The following is a 19,817-nucleotide window of genomic DNA, read 5'->3' on the forward strand; positions in this document are numbered from 1 at the left end:
TACCAGAAGCACGAGATTGTGAAACAATGTTATATGCTTCTGTCGAGGAGAATTACTACACTACTCAGGACCCTCAGGTGTGTTACACTCTTTGAAAAATTAAATATTCCACTGTAGTATCGTTAAGGGTTAAGACAGACCAATCACTAACCTATGTTCATGTTCAGATGCTCTTGAGGCTCTTTAAAGCAATTGGCCATGAGCGTGAAATGTGATCTGTGATCTGCTGGTTCACTTGTTTTTCAAAACACTGAACCATTATAAAGTGAAAAGTTCCTGACCTGTCAGCTTCGCCTGGAATTCTGGCCCACATTTTTCCTCACATCTATTCAACAAGGGCCTCGAGCCGCAGCTAACTCCAGCGATATGCGTATACAGGCCTCCGTTAGCTCACTCGTCAAACACAATAATTTCGCTTTGTTTATATATGACACCAGCAATTCCCCTGTCTACATTTGAACAGATTCTCATTAGAATAGCTCAGAGAGAGAACATGAATTTATGGCAGTGCTCACCACACGCACAAATCTCACCCTTACTCCTCGTCGTTGCGAAGCGCAGGCCAACATGTGGAAATTGATTTGCAAGTGAAACTCCAAAGAATGAAAATCCAAACCACAATCCACAAAAACATTCCACGAATGAGTCTGGAGGTCTCGACGAGAGGCAGCGCAGATCCTGAGAGGTAACTTGTCTTGCACCAAGCACTGGTAAAACATTTCAATATGTTAACATGAGTTCACAATTAACATGACTCATTTAAAATATACACATGTAGAACACAATCAAATTCATTCCCAGCTGCGAGCTTGTCTTGTTTCTCTAGGAGAGATGCTTATGCGCCCTGTCTGGATAATAATTTACAGCTTTGCTGTCTCACAGTGTACACTCATTCTTTGACTTTAAGTTGATACTTTGGTCTCAGAGGGACTCCAGGGCAACGGAAACTAAATCTTTATGATTCTCTACCCCTCCATATGTTTTTGTTTATGAGCAGCTACCTCTGCCTGGGAATTCACCACATCATGTCGGGACAAAGTGGGCATTTTCTTCATAGTTGAGAGGATATGCCCATACATGTCGTGTTGCCCACCTGCCCAATACACACACACACACACACAAACACACACACACAAGCGCTCGTCATCTATACACACATAACACACACACACAGTCACACAATCCTTCCTTGAGCCCTCTGATCCAGATGTGCTGTGCTCCCGGCGTGGTCTGAGCTGCCAGCTGAGCAGAAGAGCATTACCTTGGCAAAGAGCAAAAAGGCCAGATGAAACAGACAGAGGAGGGGGATTAATGCTCTCTGACCATTTTTATTGGGGACCTGCATCTGTGACTACTGGCCGCAAACAGTGGAACTGACCCATTAACAAATGCGCTGACAACCTGGCTTTAATAATGCGTGTTGGAACACACGGAAGATTAATCTGCCAGCAGTTTTAATGAGTTGCATTTGACACAATTACTGAGTTTAGCATGTTCACCGTTATTTTAAAGCCAATGCAATTCTGTGTTAAAGCCTGACAGCAGTAAATAATTGTTTATGAGTTATTGTTAACGAGAGCGTGATTTGCTTAGACAGACTGAAAGGCAGCAAGCAGCTCTAATCAATTTGCAGTTATAAGTTAAAGGAAAGCTCTCGACGAATCTTTGGGTGCATGAAAGGGAGACGAAGGGCCAAAGAGGGCTAACCTCGAGGGGCGGTGCTTCATATTTCTCTCCAAGAGGATTATGGGGGATTTCGTACACAGACACTTCTCAAAACCAAAAGGAGGCCATGGTGAATCCTATAAAGAACAGTAATTATTATTATTTTTATTTGTTTTATCTGGTGTCTGTCCTGTAGAGTACCAGTGTTTTCTCTGCTTGAAAATATGCCATTAATTTGCATTTGGGAAACATTTACTGGTGTGAGAGACAAATCAATATGATCTTTATCCCGCAGCTCATGGTGAGCCACCAGTGGAAACAGAAATGGAGTGAAGTGTTCATGCTGCAGTTGCCCCCATCATCTTTGACAAATGGAGCAGCGATAGAAAGGCCTCTTTGAGTGAGTTGTAACTTTCAGCAGCCCCTTGCAGGTGTGGGTGATCTTTCATCCTTCCAGCCCTCCTCCTCCTCTTCCTCCCCCTCGCCGTCCTATCTCTGGCCTCCATCAAAAGTGAACGTGATGCCTCAGGTTCAGATTAACTCCACTTTGACAGACCAAAGGCCTCCCCTCCTCCTGCCCCTTTCCACCTCAACTCACACATCTCCTACAACAGGGGAAATTAGGGCTAGTTTAGCAGATCTTACAGCACCACTAAACACCGCCCCAGATCGCTCACTGATTGCTTGGCTCAATCCATTGTGTCCCCCCCACCACTCCTCTTCGCTTATCTTTGCCTTTGGCCAAAAGCAGCTTCACTACTCTGAACCCACCTCCCCTTTCTATCACACACACTCACACACAAAAATACACACACATGCACACACACAATCCTCCCTCCAGCCTGTCCAGAGAAAATATGTAACTAACTTATTGTGAACAGTCTCAGCCGGGTCAATAGATAATATCAGCTCAGACTGTTGCCATGTCACAATGTTTGCTTTGTGGTTTTACTAGAAAAACTCACACAAAGTTAATGTTTCTTTTAATTGTGGATTAAAACAGACAGTTTGCTGTGTTTATGACAAACTGTAGGAGCTCTTTTATAGGATATTATCCTTGCTTCATCCCAGACAGGCTGTGGTAACAGATTTACCAGGAATGGAATCACTCCGATCACACTGTGGTTGCCCATCTCCAAACAGACAGGGCCTTCGTTGATTGCTCGTGGAAAGCTGTTCTTCACCTGAATCTCACAAGATGTGTCTTATTTAAAAAACCTCTATATATGACTCTTGCAGTAATTATGGATGATCAACCTTTGTGGCAAAGTGCTTAAATGCCTGTGGTTGGGTGAGCCCTATCATTTGTCTCTCTTGTCAGTTTCCTGTTTTCTTGAGCAACTCCCCTGACCTGGCTGGCAGGCCCGCCTGCCCCGAAAAGCACTTTCCTTTTCCTCATTCTGCGTCAGGCCGTGAGGGAGGGAGGGAGGGTGGGTGGGAGGCAGGGGTGAAGGAGGGGTCTGACTTAATCTGACCCACTGCTCAGGTCAGTGAGCTGCTTACTGGGTCTATCCAAACATAGGGGCTTGTTTTGCTAAAGCTGTGGAAAGAAGAAGTACCCTCTTAAATCAATGCTTTACTGAGAGCTGTGCACATGCAAGGTTGTTATGTGTGAAACCACAGGAGGCAGAGCTGGCACACAACCAGCGGTGTGCTCCTCTCCTCCGTACTCCCCTCGCCATGGAAGCAAGAAAAAAGGAAACTCGCTTCTGTGCAAGGCCAAAAACTTTTTGAACGTCACAAGCTGTGTTGCTGCATTTTTTTAAAGCGCAAGTCTGTGCAATGATTCCCCTTACAATTGGTGTGGTGCACTAAAATGCATTCACATTTGGGCCCTAACACAGCATGTGCTCGTCCTATGACAAAAGGGAATTGCTCTCTAAAATGCATCCAGCTGGCTGTACTTATCCTTTTCTCTTGACATATTTTCACCATCAAATCCGGCCCTGATCTAATCGTGACACTGCAGCGAGACCAGGCCGAGCAGCTCACATATATGTTTGTTGTGCACTGCTGCGAGCAGTTTGAGATTTTACTCTGCTGTTCAGGTATCAGATGATCTAAAAAGGAATGTCAAAATCAGCCAGATTTATTGTTCCTGTTTGACTGAGCATTTGCAAAGGAAAAGAGAGAAATGTTTTCTCTAGCTTGAGGAGGCATTTAAGGCATCTTTGAAGTAGCTGTAAGCAGGGCAGGGCCCTAAACTGCCTTGCTACGGAGAGGGCCGCTTGCATTGCACACTACAGAGGTGAATTGTCATTTAGATTGAATTTTTATGAGCAGCCAAAGGCACTTCTCTCAAGAAGACCCCAGGTTCTTTGTTTTCAGCAAGGTAAGGCGTCGTGAAGTCATCACGCCTGACACTAAGAGAGGAATTATCATTACCTCGTCTTCTCCTGCATTTGTAACTCAAACACCTGGTATGTTCCCAATCGTGTCGTGCAGTAAACTTCGATCCAGTCTGCGTGGGGCTTCTGACAAACAAGGCCCGTGGAAAAAGGCTCTTGTTGTGACTGTAAACAAAGGCTCTAATTCACCATAATGGCTCTGTGGGTCCAGTGCACTGGGAGATGCACTGGCCAGTCTCAGTAGCTTAATTATCTTTCTAATTTGTATTAGCACTGGCTATCCTCTCAGGGACAATTATGTATCTAGTGTATGAGCGAACTTAATGAGGTTAACTTAAGTCTTTACACGGAATAAGGGTTCAGTCACCTTATAGTGGAAAATAAAAAAGGCCCACTGCTGCTGTGTTTTCCTCCTATACACACATAAAGTCTGGTAAATCCCAGTGGAGAGCAGAGGTAGACTGAACTTGTTCACATGGTAACACTAAAGCACAGGAGACGACAGGAAGTGAGTTTGTGGTTCTGGTTGAAGGACCGTCAATTTAATCAGTTGAGAGTGGCGCTCTACACTGGCTAAACTTTGTCCATGCTGATCTGTCTCAGATAAAAATCAAAGACTGTTCCTATCACATCAATACAATCCCCCCCCCCCACCGGTGACATTTTCAAGGAGCCTCAGCACCTCTACCAGCTGAAAGTCGCTGTGCACTGAAGTGAATCATGTTTAGCAGGTATTGATAAGGCCGATAAGAGCTCTACCTTGCTCCTCGATATCATCTGAATTCCCAAAGTCTTGTGATCGTGTCATTTCCTTCTCAGTTCATACATGACAAACAGCGCACACCAGCACAAAAAACATATATTTTCTCTTATGACTAAGAGTAATCCACAGCTAAAGAGCCCTCATTTATTTGCTGCACCCCTCCTATTTTTGCTTGCTCAGTACTTAGCTGTTTTTACTGCAGCTTAGGAAGGGAAACCATCTTATCTGTGACTGGGGGGATTTATTAGTGTGAAAAAGATAATTGCTATTCATAGGCCACTGGGGGCTGATTTACAACCACTAATATTTAGGATTCCTAGAGCCGTTTTTCCGCTTTTTTTATCTGCAGCCCTGCCTTGAGCGCGGAGGGGAGAGAGGTCACGATGGACGGGGAGGGATGGGCGGGGCGAAGCCTCCACTCAGAGCAATTTGGCTGAAGACTAATGTGTGAGGAAGTAGCCGACATGAAAAGGTCTCATCCACGTAGGTCTGCCTGGAGCTGACAAACACCTGTTCTACTTAACCTGTAATGAGTCTGCAACTCCAATCGCTCTTCTTGTCTGTGACAGCGGTCCTAAGAAAACAAAAGTGTTGACGGGACAAATCTAGAAGAATGCTTCTTTAAAAAAAAATCTTTTTTGTTGATTATATACATATAACGAATTTACCACATCAAAAATGTAATATCACTTACAAGCCCCTCATATCATTCCTCTGGCTTCTCGGGTTTGTGACTTTGCAGCGAAAACATGTCTTGTCCTCATAAAGGTCATACCTTGGTTATGTTGATTATATTATCTGAAACACAGGTAGCATTTTTTTTTAGTTTGGGAAAGGTTGGTTGCAGGCGAAACAGGAAATGAAGAGTTTTGGGCCTGTCTGTCCACGCTGATCCTCCAGCTAACCGGGAGGCAGCAGGGGCTTCAGCGAGAGCACTCAGATGTGAGGTCACGGGTTCAAAGCCCAGGTGTTGTGCCTTGCAGCAGGACACTTCCCAGTCTAAACAGTGTAAATGATTTTAGAGAATGTAGAGGTTAACCCGAGATCAAACAGAGCCACCTCTGAAGAAAATCGTTCTACTGTATCTGTCAAGGACATCGGTTTGTAAACACACTGATCTGTTCCAATCTGGTGTGTGTGTGTGTGTGTGTGTGCAATGATGTGTGGTTATTTGGTGTCGTCACTTATTTTTGTCTCACACCGGCTGTATATTTTCCCATTTGCCAGATCGGAGCAAATATCAAATTAAAACCAATCTCACCACTGTCCACTACCATGTGTTGATGAACGAGTTGGATTCAGGCAACATGTAACTTTGGCCACTTTCGGGTCTCTCAATCAAGACAATAACAAAACACCTAGTTTGATGGCGTTGTGAAGCAGCATGGGATCTTGGGAGGAAGTTGTTGTCCTCACCACCGCTATTGATGGAAATCTACCTGACGTGACTCAGACTTGGGTGAGGTAATGCGTCAGTTTTATTCATGTTATGCTGAAACATCAATGAATAATCATGATCCGTTATGGGTGACAAAAACACTGGAAGGCAAAAACAGCCATCGGCTAAGTGGCTAGCGTTTTTTCCCTCCTCATATGTTGTTTGCCCCCAAAGTTACAGCAGAGACGGACTACGATGAAATCCAAATGCTACAAAAACTAAATCTCCCAGTAGCTTGAATATAATTGAGGATGTCTCTGGGTTTGAACATTGTGAGAAACATTTAGAATAATGTAAGCACAGCATTTCCCACAGAATTAAATTGATCTGTAGAGGTACTGGGGGTGCAAGTGTGCAAATAATACGCTATAAATTCTGAGTGACAGGCACACAGACTACAAATTGAAAGAGAAGTTCCATCGTGTGAGGGAGAGATCATGCCACTTGCTGGTTCGTGCAAAACTGCAGCTGAAACTGTCGGCAAATGGCGCAGCACAAAGCAAGTTTGAGAAAAAAAAAAATGCTTCACTATAAAATTCCAGTGGGACAAATAAGAATAATGCAGGCCGCCACAGACTAGATAATAAAAAGGGGAAAGTACACAAGTTGATCAAATTCATAACACTGACAGTTTACACTTTAAACACTTATCAAATGTAATTTTAAATTATATTTATCCAAATGAAAGAGCATGTCAGTTGATATAAACTGTGATTTTATAGCACTCGGGGGGGAAAGACGTGCTCTGCCTGAGAGAAACCCAAGAACATGCAGCTGCTTCCTTTTGATTCTTCATTTCATTGATTTAATTTCTCATCCTTAAGAGATGTCACTTTGTCTGAAAATGTATTCATCCTGCATATGCGACTCTTAATAATGCTAATCTTTTTGCCAGAGCAGAAATCTCATGGAGGGATAATCTGAGATAAATATAGTTAATTGAGGCCAGGTGAACTTTCTTTATCAGCAGCACAGTCAACCAATCTGGAGTAAATGCGATAATTAGAACGGAGATGTCTTCATCGAGAACAGAGCGCGGTCCTGTCCCGAAGCCATTTCCCCTCAAATTATATCTGATTTCACAACACATCAGAAATCCATAGGAAATTAGTGGGCCAACATATGCAGTAATGTTTCCCATAGACAAATGTAAACATTATCATCTGGAAGAAATAAGCGAGAAGGACATATTCAGATTGTGTGTTTCTAAAATGACACTGCAACCCTTTTACTTTAACATTCTATAATAGTGAGTGCAGCAAACAAGAAGAAGATTCTTCCCTGATAATGAGTGAAAAGCAAGCACTCCTCTCTCTCTCTTTCATTTACTGCTGAGCTAATAAAGGGTGCTCTCTTTAGCCATACATGCAGCCCGTGCTCCGCTGAGCCTGACCACCATTAACACCCCTGAGGAACCATGTCCTAATTACTCATTCAGCCTGACAGAATCTCCTTAATTACAAACTTCATTAGCCTGCAGGACTTTGTTTTTCTCGAGGAAAGGAGGGAGCAGGGGACCGCTCAGGCCAAGGTGCAGGAGGAGGAAAAGCGTAGGTGCTTTAGCACCTTATTCCTCCATGTGGTTCTTCTTCTTTTTTTCCAAAGGAGATGTTAAGACCTCAGTCAGAGATCTAATTAGATTCATGGTGAGAATCAGACACCTTTTAACTAGCCTCTGGAGTCCCCCCTAAAAGGACAGTGAGATCCAGGGTAAGAGAGGCACAGAAAATTAAATGGACCCACTGCTGCCTTTCATGTGTGAAGTGGTCTTATTCGCTATGTCTTCACCTCCAAATACAAAATAACCTGCAGCACTTACACACCCTCCTGCCATTATACCTCGCTTATAAACACATAGGATAGCCCGTAGGGGGGGGGGGGGCAAAAGCTGCAACTAGACCGTGCACAATGGCTTTGCCTTTTCAGTAATTGGACTTGAAAAGACGTATATTACCATTACCTTGTTTCATATATTCTACAGTCAGTGTTGCACCTGTTTCTTCTGACTGCCATTTTATCATCCAAAATCATTAATTTGAGATGTTCGCATAGATTATCGCACATCACATGGCTTCACAGTCACCTGCCACTTATTTCTGTCGGGTTTAGAGTTCACATGTTCATGCTGCATGCAATTATATGGTAGCCCCCAATGCAGGTGGAGAAGTAATCGTTTCACCTTAAGCTTACAGAAACCCAAGAAGTTATGCTTGTTATTATTTAGAGGCTCTTAGAAACTGCACTTGAAATCGTAAGACAACGTTAGCATCATTCTCCTTCAATGGCTAAGCTCTGCAATGTGCAGCAAGAACACTGTGAGTGCACGAGAGTGAATGATTAGCATGTATAATTTAGGTTTGTTTCTCTGTGGAGGTGCTAAGGTGTTCATTGGCCCGTAATAGATGTCACAACCTGAATTACTACCACCAATCATTTACACCGCCTGTCAAGGAAAGCTCCAGCTCTCTGAGGAGTCGTACGGAAACCTTCACATTTATGCTCTGGACAAATGGCTAAACACCTTTTCTTCTCTTTCTACTTTGCGTCAGTTTTTGGATGTCCCACGTATCAGCACATTGTATTTTACCCTGTAACACATTTCGAACACATGGCCGTGCTTTTTTTTTACAACAGGGAACTCAAGAACTTCTGCCCCATATTCTTTATATTGCTTCCATGCTTTGCAACTTATGCTTCAGGACATTGTATAATTTTTTCCCCACTAGGAATAGCAGAGAATCCAGAGATACCCACCACAAATGCTTATGGAGACACACAAACCTCCGCTAAAAATATTGTTTGTGCATGGTAGTCAAGTTAAAACCAACTTGAAGCGTCTGTCAAGCAGGGGGGATGAGGGTATTATGTCAGCACTGACCAGAGAATTGGCACAGCTTTGCATCGATGCCACAAATAACTTCAGTGTCGTATGAAAGCTAATGAGAGTTGGCGTGAAGAGTCTGGTCAGCGTTCACAAAGGCGCCGGGTGAGGCTGTGGAGCAGCTGAAATTTAAGGATTTGCCATAAATGTAAAAAAATCCTCGCTGTTATAGATGTTGTTTGTTATAGAGTTACATTCCATTCTCGTGTTTATCCTGGGAGAGTTTTGAGGAGGGGAAAAACCTACATCTCAAAGGAGAGAAGAAAATTACTTAAAGTGCTTGTTAAACCTGGGTTGTTATTCTTTTGAATTGTTACATTTAAAAATGTGTCTTAGGCGTTAACATTTTTTCCCTTCAAAACACAGATCAACATAAACAATGTTTTAATTATTATATAATTATTCTTTTTATTGTTTCACAATATATAAATTAATCAGCTTAATTGGTTAAGGAGTTTAAATGGCGTTTGAAAAATGACATTGTCTTACAATAACTCTTCAAATTTGTTACAACTTGTCAAAAGCACATGCAAGAACAAAAATAATCTGAATAGCTAAGGCCGTAAGCTACTTGTGAGGTTTGTTTTAGTTTAATGCTGCACTCTTTCAACACCTCCTATTTTAAAGTACGTAATGAAAAATCCAATGCTCTGAAATTACATTTGAAATGTGTCACAAGTTCAGTCGACTCTCACGTTGTAAAAGAATAAGGCAAAGCGATGCACCATCCATTATCCGAGTGCACACAGGCCCCCGTCCAAAAAGTCCACCACTAGTATTTCATACCGCTTCACTTTCCAGACACTAAGCACTCAACTGCTGTCAGACGCAGCCAACAGAAACCTGATATTTTGTGTTTTTTGGGGGGGCAGATTTTTCTCCCTCCCAGCTACCAAGAGGGGGAGACATAGCGAGGTTCAGATGGGTGCAAAGGCAGGGACAGAAGAACAGGTGCCCACAATTTCACCTGCCTGCTCAGTAACCCACACACCAGCAGCTATATTCCATTTCAGCTCTAATTGTAGCCACATTTTTGCAGCACTGTCACTGAGCTGAAACTGGAGACGAAAAGTGGACAGAGACACCGGTTCTAGATGTGAGCTCATTTCATTGGACGTGATCATATCCTGTCACAGAAAGACACAAAACACAGCAGAAAAATCAGCAGCCTTCACATGGGTTGGACATGAGAGCCATGTAGCTTCAGCGAGCTGCAGTCGGCCTACAGCAGGAGGCTGTGAAAAGCTGTGGTATTATTTTCAAAAGTACCTGCCATGGCACCAGCCGGCGAGCACACAGACCTGCTGATGGGGTGGGAGGGGACTCGCAGGTCAAGAGACACAGAAAAGTTCAGCAGGCACATGTGATATATTTAGTGAGGCCATTGTTTGTTTTATTTAGGGAGCGAATTGAGGATTTTCCAAACTGCAGGGCCCCTGAGGTATTTTATCAGGTGTACAGTCCGCCATATGTTACGCATTAGTGTGCAGAGGGGATTGCTGGTTGCAGATACAACCTATAAAATGTTTGCAGTTTGGAACTTCAGAGGACAGGGGGTCGACATTTGCTCTCCTCATAGCTGGTGGATAAGTGGGAAAACACTTATATGCAAATGAAACTGCGTTGCATTACAGGCCAACTCCCCCCCCTATCATCAAAGAAAATAAATGTGAGGAATCTATGGCATTTCAGCTGAATATTAATGCAGTCCAAAAAGGTGTTTACTGCTAAAGCCAATGAAAGTAATAGGAGGTAAAAACAGCTAGGCTGTAAACTGTCTGCGGCTTCCTCAAACTGAGCCGTGCCTGTGCAGCGTGGTTACGGCACGGAGCGGGCTGAGTTCAGGCAGATGCTGGAGTTGTCTGTTGAGTCTGCGACGGGCATTATGGGACAGAGGCCAAGAAGAAGCCTGGAGAAGACGGAGAAAGAGGCGTCTGTGCAGGTGGAAAAATAGTTTAGTGTTTCAGATTCGCAGGACTCGATGAATATTTCATTGTGAGATGGTCGTTTGTCTGTAGGTCTGTGACATCTGTGTTGGTGACCTCACTGAACATGGGCAGCAAAACAAACTGCAGAGCAGGGTGTGTCTGAGCAGCTTGTAATGTCGTTTGTTGGCTTTGTTCATCTATTAATAATTACATTTTGCTGCCAGGCTCTTAAAGTGTTCTGAATTTATTGTGACAGCAAAATAAATTGTTATATCCAAATGTAACTTTACATATTGCTGATGTCATCTGACGTTTTTTACTTTTTTTAAATCAAAAACATCATTGTAGTGTAACTTAGACAATGTATGACTAGTATTCATTATCCAAGGTTCAATTGATTTGAGAGTTTACAATGGGTTTATGTTATTGAATCATCAGGATGATGCACATGCTGTGTGTGTGTGTGTGTGTGTGTGTGTGTGTGTGTGTGTGTGTGTGTGTGTGTGTGTGTGTGTGTGTGTGTGTGTGTGTGTGTGTGTGCGTGTGTGTGTGTGTGTGTGTGTGTGTGTGGGTGCGTGTGTGCGTGTGTGTGGTTGTGTGGGGTTGTGGGGGTGTGTGGGGGTGTGTCTCTTAAACGCAGAAATCAATACAAATCCCTAACAATAAAAAGTAACGGGTGCATTGCAAAGTTATTCTCTGCGCCTGCGCAGTTGATGCTATAGGAAGTCAGCGGAGCAGTTTTATTGAGTCAGTCCGAGTCAACACGTGGAGCTGACTGACTGACTGACTGACGGACTGACCGACTGACTGCAGTCCTATGCCGAACTGGAAATTGCTGCATTAGGAAAACATAATCATCAGAGCGCATCATCATGGCTGCTCCTCCCTGGTTATTAATAATAAAGAGAGAAACTGGATCCCTGGCGCGATGTTTAATTTATTATTATGTAAGCTAATTGAAGGCTGATTGTATGGTAATTGCTCATTAGTCCTGTATATTTATCGCTGTACCTTATGTCAAGGCCAAGGGAGCTGTGTGGGCTCGATTCTCTCGTTTCAAGGATCAATTTCAGAGGCAATTTGTGCAACAGGACAGATCGGGTTAGTCGTGCAGGTCAGATCCCGGCCTACAGGTGCCACCACCTCTCAGGCTTTTTATTTATTTCAGCCTGCACGCTTGGAATCAAACCAGCGGCGTACAGCCAGCGGACAACGTGTTGACAATCTACCCAAAGCCATCCTTTCACAAAACACTTCTCCCGATCAATTATTGACTTTCAGCGCTAATGCGAGGCCTGTCCCCCCCCTCTGCCACCATTCACATTAGTGGTGTCAGCCGACGTAATTATGGCTACTAATTGCAGATTAGAGGTTTTGGGTCAGTGGGGTCACTTGATAGGAGCGACTACTCTTTTCAGTGACGGATAATCATTTCACGTTGCAGGCTAAATGTTTAATGCAGCGGGGGATCCGGTCCAAACATTTTCCAAAAAAAAAAAGCCGGGCTTGGGCGGTGAGGAATCGGGGTTGTTCGGCAGCTGTGCGGTGTTTTATGGAGAGTTTGGCCCCTGAGCGGGACGCAGGCAGCTTAAGTTTAGATAAGCGGGTCAGCAAAGGTCCTGCACAGCCGTGTGGCCCTTTACGCACAGTGTTGGAGAGAGTGTGGAAGAAGAAGGATGTGGTGTGTGTGCGTGTGGGTGAGTGTGAGCCCCCCCCCCCTCCCTACACACACACACACACGCTGTTTGAATTCTGTCCAAACCAATTAAATTCATGGGACCTTAGTCTCAAATTGCGCTTGATCGTCCTTTAATAGGATCTGAGCAGAAGAATTTTTAAGACGCAAAAAAAATTGCAAATGTGTGGTTTACAAACCTACATGCGCAATGCAATTATTTACCCTATAATTAAAAAAATATCGAGCTAATTTTCCCTGAAACCTGCTGCACAAAAATGCTAAATATAAATATAAAATTACCATTAATGCAAATGCTATCCTTTTCGATCGGTGCCTTTACAATTAGACGTACTGCAACTTAATTAATATGATGAGAACAAAGACATTTGGAGAATAGACTGGGCTTTTATTCTCGTAAATAATAGTATACCATTTGTTTTATTTTAACCTAATAAATTCTCTTTTTAAGCTTTTTAAAATGTTCCCTCATAAACAATTATTTTAAAGAAATATTTCCGGGATAAATCCAATCACCCGGTGTCTGTCCCTAATGAGCAGCCATGTCTCCTGTGTGTCCATACAGGCGCGCACAGAGGGTGAGGTTGGGGGGGAGACAGCGGGGAGAATGCGCCAAATTTGTTTGCGGCGGATCAAGGCTCACCGCCTCCACTGCACTTTCTTTATCTTAATTCCAACTTGAAAATATATAATTATCTAGTTTGAACAGGACTGCTATCAAATCCTTCTTTATAGGCAGGGAAGGGAAAAGCTCGAGTGGATTGTGGAGCTCTGAGCCGCTCCGTGTTGCCCGAGATAGGAGTAATGAAGTTGTGGAGTCCGGAGATACAAAGGGCATTAACCTCATTAGCATGAAACCTTTTCTTCTAACTATTGTGGGACCCTTTCAGTCCTCTAATCCCCCCTATTTCAAAGCTGGGTTTGTAATAAAGCTTTTAGTTTTTTTTTTTTTTTTTCAAAGCTAATGGTATTCTCTAAAGATTTTTATTGCTGTTATAATCTATGGGCCGATTAAGAATTCCCCCCTCAACCCAAACCACATAAACAGCAGTTTGTTTTTTTATGCTTTATGAAACAATAAAACAAAAACATGCACCTTGCACCAGAAAACCCTCAAGTTGGGCTTGTTGGGGGAAAAAGGAAAATCATAATCCAGTTTTGTTTTAAAACTGAGCTGTGCATTGTTTTGCTTGTTTTAGTGTAAATAGGGAATCGTTTCCTTGCTGTAAATAGCGTCTCTCTCTTTTTCGTTTAGCCTACAGGCTTCCATAAAGAAGTCCTGTATAATGTCCCCGTTCAGTCCAGAGCAGCAGCAGCATGGTGGAGCCTACAAGACAAGATTTGAAACAAAGATCCCATTTTGCGGGCACACTGCAACCTTCCCTTATCGCGTCGTGAGGGGTAGTCAGATTGTGCTAAATTATGTCCAACCAAGCCCCCTTGGATCCGTGGATTAAGAGATTAAAGTGGACCACTGGGCAATGCCCCCCCCCCCCCCCCCCCCCCCACACCCCTCATATTACTCGCATGATAATTGCCCAAACTGATTTGCACCTTCACAAAAGCTTGTGCAGAGTCTTTGTAGCTGCAGCGAAGCCCAGGCTTCAGCAGCGCCTCTCAAATAAAAACGCCTAACCTGGTGCCTTCCACAAACTGAGAGGCAGTGGACAGCAGATTACAGGCTGTAGCATTTTCCTTCTATGTCTTTAAAAAAAAAAATCCAACTCCACAGACCTCACAGAGCAGCCCAACGTTATTCTCCTCCAGAATAAGAATAAAGATCATTGCCATATTTTGTCAGAGGCCTCCGCTCTGCTGCGCTACACAATCAAAAGCCTTTATATTTTACTGCGCGACACATATTGATAAAACTTTATTGACAAAATATTGACAATTACATACTTCTTGGAAGTATACTTTGTGTTAAAATTGTAGCAAACTTAACACAAACACAAAAATTATTTACATTCTGTAAAAGAGGGTTCAACAGAAACATTAACTTTTAGCATTTCTGTACATGGAATACGCTCAGTGCTTTTTTTTTTTTAATTCTCCTCAATTCTTGCATTTAGTCCTTCTTGGCAACTTTCACTGGAGGGTCAAGTCCTGACAGAAAGGCTGCGTGCGTGGGGCCATGCACTGCAGCCACACATTGGTAAAGCTTTATGTTAAAGGAATGTCCTGATACCTTCCCTTTAAGTAGCCTATACTTTTGTCTGTGGTCTGATTCACTTCTTTTTTATATATAAATCGAAATTCACTTTCTGCTCTCTTTTCTTTAAAGGAAAAAAAAACACTATAACGCAGCACCGCTACTTCATATGTTTTCACAATCACTTTTACACGAGAATCATTAATTAAAGACTGCACACTTTGTAAAAACGAAGAAGCACGACATCTCTCAGTTTGAAAATAGAGTTAAAACAAAATTTATCTTTTTTTTATCTTCTTCTCGGTTTGGAAAAAACTTTGTCAAATTAAAACAGCTAGCAGGAAAAAACTATACCATGCAATTCAAGTTTTACAAAAGCAGTTTGGTGTTTTGGTATCTTGAGTGGAACCTTTTTTTTTTTTTTCTTGTAATTAAAAAAAAACAACTTCTGAAGTGCAAACGTCCAAAATGAATTGGAGAAAAAGAAAGAATTGGAGGTGGTGGATGATGTGGGGTTGTAGTGGTGGTGGTTGGTGTGTGGAAGGGTGCAGGTGGGTGGACTGAGACACCGTCAGTCACGTTTCCCCGGCTCAAGTGGATTGACGGACCCACACGGTGACAGCAGTGCCACCAGCCGGGTTTCTCTCACCCTCAGCTGCCGATCCCCGGAGATCTGAAATGTGACATTGGCTTATTACCCTCTCATTGTCTCTACACGACATCCTTTATCCATGTCCTCCTCCTTCACGCGAACGACCATATTGTCTGTCTTGAGTTTTTTTTAATCGTCCGAAGTGACATCAATTTCCTCTGGGCTCCCCTGTTTCGTCGCCATTCTCCACCGGTTTATGTGATGCGAACCTTTCTTCTTCTGCTGAGACTCCGAGCCTTCCTCCTCCAACTTCTGTCGCTTGAACTTCGTCCTCCGGTTCTGAAACCACACTTTTACCTGAGGAGGAGAAAAGGAGAAAGGAGAAGAAAAGGAAGGGGAAAAAACAGGGATCAGTTTCATGAGATAAACCGCGATTGGCCAGTGCGTAAAAACCACGCGTAAAAGGGACGCATTGTTTGGATACCTGGCCAAATACAGGCAGACAGTGGGAGCGAAATTGTAAACTGTGCTGGACAGTTATAAAAACAACCATCACAATAAACACATTTACTATATATAAACTAAATGTATATATTTCTCATTGTAGCATAAATCCACGCATTTAAATAATCAAATTATAATTGTTATCCTAATATATAATATAAATATATGGCACAGAGTGTTAAGTCGGGCTATAACGAAACCTTCAATTCTGTTTTAAAATAAATTGGTATATGTTATCACCACAATATTCACTTCAAAGTAAAAAGTAAAAAGTAAAAAGGGTAAAGGTAAAAAGCTGGATTAAACTAAAACTATTTTATTTATAGGTGCACAAAACATGATTCTGGAAAAACGTTTACACTTCACCTAAAGTAGGTCATGATGTTTTTTTACACAATAATAATAATAATAATAGGTTAACTATTATGGCAGCCTGCAGACTGAATGTAGGATAAATAAGGGAATCCCACCTATGTCATTAATTTAACATATATTTCCACACACTCCTCTAAACCGACTCAGCTCTGATAATGAAAGGTACCGGTGGGGATTAACATCATCTAAATCGATAAATTGTCTGCTCCGGCTTTGTCACTCGGCGGCCTCTCTTTTAGCTCCTAAATGGCAGCCGAGGTGCGTTTAATAAGCCTTCAGTGGACTAATTGAAGTAGGTGATGGTTCAGTTCTCCCTTCAGCTCCTCCAAACAGGCCGCGCCGTCCGAGGGAGACGCGGCGGACAAAAGGCGACCGGCTGATGGGCTCAAACGGCATCTTAAATATGGCAGGGGGAAATCACTGAACCCGCCTCTGCTCTTTGTATCGCCTATCCCATAAAATGGTTAACTGGTTAATTTGCCCTCCATTTTGAAAGGCAACATTCTCCCCCCAAAACAAAGTAATTCAACCCCTCCTGAAATGAGGTTAGGCCTATACAATGACGGTGGATTGGATCCAACAGAAAGCCTCTGTCTTCCATTGACAACATGCGTGTATAAAGGAACAATTAGCTGGCTGATTATTTAAAAATGGTTGTGTTTTAAGAGATACTGCGCCTCTTTATTTCTATGCGTCAATGTATGGTGCTTTTTTTCTAAAGGCACACGACGCACGGTGCCACGTTCAGAAAGAAGTAAAAAAAAACACTAAAACAACACATTCACTCATAATGTGAGAAATATAATTTTATGGTGACAATAAAAATGGCTATAAAATGCAAGTGGGCCTGTTTAGTTCAAACATTACACAACACGGACAGCAGCATCGAAATAACAATCAAACAATAACATTTTGCTCGCAGGAGAGATTCAAAAACAATGTGAAGTTAAAAGAGGGAAAGCAAAGCAGGTGTTTCTTACCTGAGTTTCTGTGAGGCTAAGGCTGTGGGCGAGCTGTTTTCTTTCTGCTCCCACCACGTAATGGTTTTTCTCAAACGCGTGTTCGAGCCGCAGGAGTTGCGAGGGTGAAAACGCTGTCCGGATTCTTTTGGGCTTTCTGGCCAGCGCGTTGTGCAAAAGGAAGCTCTCTGGACTCGTTTCATTACCTGCAGACGAGCAACAAAACCAGCGTATGTCATCATCTGCCTTTTCCCCTCATTATTCATATATCTTTTACAAAATATAAACATCACAGAACAAGCAGCGGGCCTGTGCGCACGACTGTGGAACAATAGTGCACCGAGGGCAATACTGCAAATATGTCATAATCGTAATGTCTGAGAAGAAGCTCGATATCCGTCAATAAAAGCAGATCATTTATTTTAAAAAAACGTGTATTTCAATAATTGTTTATTAGACTGTGTTCATGCGTGTGTTCATTTGTGAGGCCACCGCATATAAAGGACAGAGGGAAACAAAACACAGCGGAGGTATAATCCTGGGCCTAATTAAATTAGCTCCAAAATAGCCTTTGTAAACAAAATCGCAGGTAAAATGCAAACAGCATGAAAAGCTTTCAATAAGCAGGAGCCAAAAAACACGTCAGAAATTAATTTAGAATAATTTCCTGCAAATATGACATGTTAGCATTAATTTGTCCAGAAAAATATATAAATAATAACAATGGAAATACCTTCAAATGAGTAACAAATATTAATCGAATTGTCTCCCACCAAGCAGGGCAAGTTCGTTTTTTCTTATTTAATTAAAAATGACCGCAAATTTGACACATGTCAGCTCTAGAAAAATTTGCAGCAGGCTCCTCCTCAATTACCAGCCACATTGTTTGATAATTTTCTCTTTGAAAATAACAATGTATTTCTACAGTTAGTGTTAAATAAATAGATATTTTAAAAACTAAACCGGCAGCAGTAAAATACTTTCTGTTGGTTTTACGCATGAATATAAATCATATGCTATATATAACCTGCAGACTAACAGTGTACAAACATGTCAGAATCGCCAGTGCTCTTTTTTTAAACACAGAGCAGACACTTCCAGCAGCAGACAGCTGCAGAATAAACCAAGGCAACAATTATTTCCTAAAGCCACAATATTCTGCTTTCTATTATAATTGATGAAATGATCACAGGACCACTTTAAGATAACACATCTTTAAAGAAGTGTCTGTTTGGGCCTGAGGATTGGATCTGATTCGCTTTAAAACTGGTCAGCTACACATCCACACGTTTTTAATGCCACTCTGCTCTGTGTGGCCACTGATGGAGAGAGAGGAAAATAATGTGCCCGCTCTCTCCAACCGCTCGGCGTGTGTCGTGCGTAAAAGTGAACCCCAAACCCGAAGCATGCTCTTTGCTCACTTACCTTGAAATCTGTGACCCAAGTACCTATATCTGTGTAATAACCACGGGTAGAAAGTTGAAGGGTCCCTTTGCTGGCTGGCAAAAAGAGGGTGCGGACTGTGTGACGAGGAAAGCGGATGACCGGCCAAAGCGTGCGGCGGGGCCACCTGGTGCACCGGGACGCCGGAGTTTTGCTGATGAGAGACCGCCTCGGCGAACACCAAGTCTTGGTTAGAGTAGACGCCCCGGCCACCGGAGTGAAAGCCGTTCAGAAAGGGGTTCATCTGTCCGGAGTTTGCATAGCTGAGAGCCGCTGGCCTGATGGGCTCCTCGGAGCGGGACGCCGGTACAGGATTATCCTTCGCCACTAAAGACTCTATAGTGAAACACCTCTTGGGTGTAGGTTGAAACATGGTCTGATAGTCCAGGTTCCCCAGTTTAAGTGGAAGTCGGCGCGGCGCTCTCGCTTAAAAAATACTCCACACCCAAGAAAAGGGGAAAGTTTTCTGCGCAGTACAAAAATAAGTTGGAGAGGGAAAAGGCTGCAGCGCCGAGGAAGCCAGAAAATAAAAAGTGCTCGGCTTACTCCCAGACTAATCCATGGATGTGATCGTTTTCCTCGCCGGGTTCGTGCAGGCAGATTTGTTAGTTCATGAGCCTAATTAGCGCTGCAGTCCCATAAACAGCTTCCTCTGAAGGCTGTAATGGCATGGTGATTGGTCGCCGCCGCTGCTGCTCGCCTTAAGGTGGAGAGAGGGGGAAGACGCTTAAAAAGTGCGTCAATGGGGAAGCAGGGGCGCGGAGAGGCGGACTCGAAGCGCGCAAAACGGAACGGATTCGTCCAGAGAGGAGCCCCCCTGCACACACGCGCGCGCGCACACACATGCTCACCCGCGCGCACATATCTCCAGGACATTTAACACACTCAAGTGAGCCAGTGAGACAAGCTGAAGGTAGCCTGTTTATTTGTGAGGCCTGTGACGGGTTCAAACTTATTCTTTTTTAGCGTGGTAGTGATTATTTTTAAATTACGCACAACAATGTGGCGCAAACATCACATCAGCACTAGTTTATTTCCCAGGTTTATATCACCAGGTTGCCCATCACAAGGCC

At 43.1% G+C, this 19,817-nt stretch overlaps 1 protein-coding gene across 2 annotated transcripts; it reads right to left on the reverse strand.

Annotated features, from left to right (window-relative positions):
• Positions 1–14,586: 14,586 nt before the first annotated feature.
• emx2 (empty spiracles homeobox 2) lies at positions 14,587–19,389 on the reverse strand. Of its 2 annotated transcripts, XM_062400488.1 has the most exons (4): positions 18,727–19,389; positions 17,323–17,507; positions 15,733–15,820; positions 14,587–15,544 (listed from the first exon to the last, which is right to left on the reverse strand). In XM_062400488.1, exons 1-4 carry the CDS (start codon positions 19,115–19,117, stop codon positions 15,462–15,464), a joined length of 747 nt encoding a protein of 248 aa, XP_062256472.1. In that variant the 5' UTR covers positions 19,118–19,389; the 3' UTR covers positions 14,587–15,461. The 2 variants fall into 2 exon arrangements, with proteins under 2 accessions (XP_062256472.1, XP_062256473.1); XM_062400489.1 differs by having other exon boundaries at positions 14,587–15,820.
• Positions 19,390–19,817: the final 428 nt, after the last annotated feature.

The sequence above is a fragment of the Platichthys flesus genome, chromosome 12 (assembly GCF_949316205.1).
Source record: "Platichthys flesus chromosome 12, fPlaFle2.1, whole genome shotgun sequence".
In the NCBI taxonomy this organism is placed as follows: domain Eukaryota; kingdom Metazoa; phylum Chordata; class Actinopteri; order Pleuronectiformes; family Pleuronectidae; genus Platichthys; species Platichthys flesus.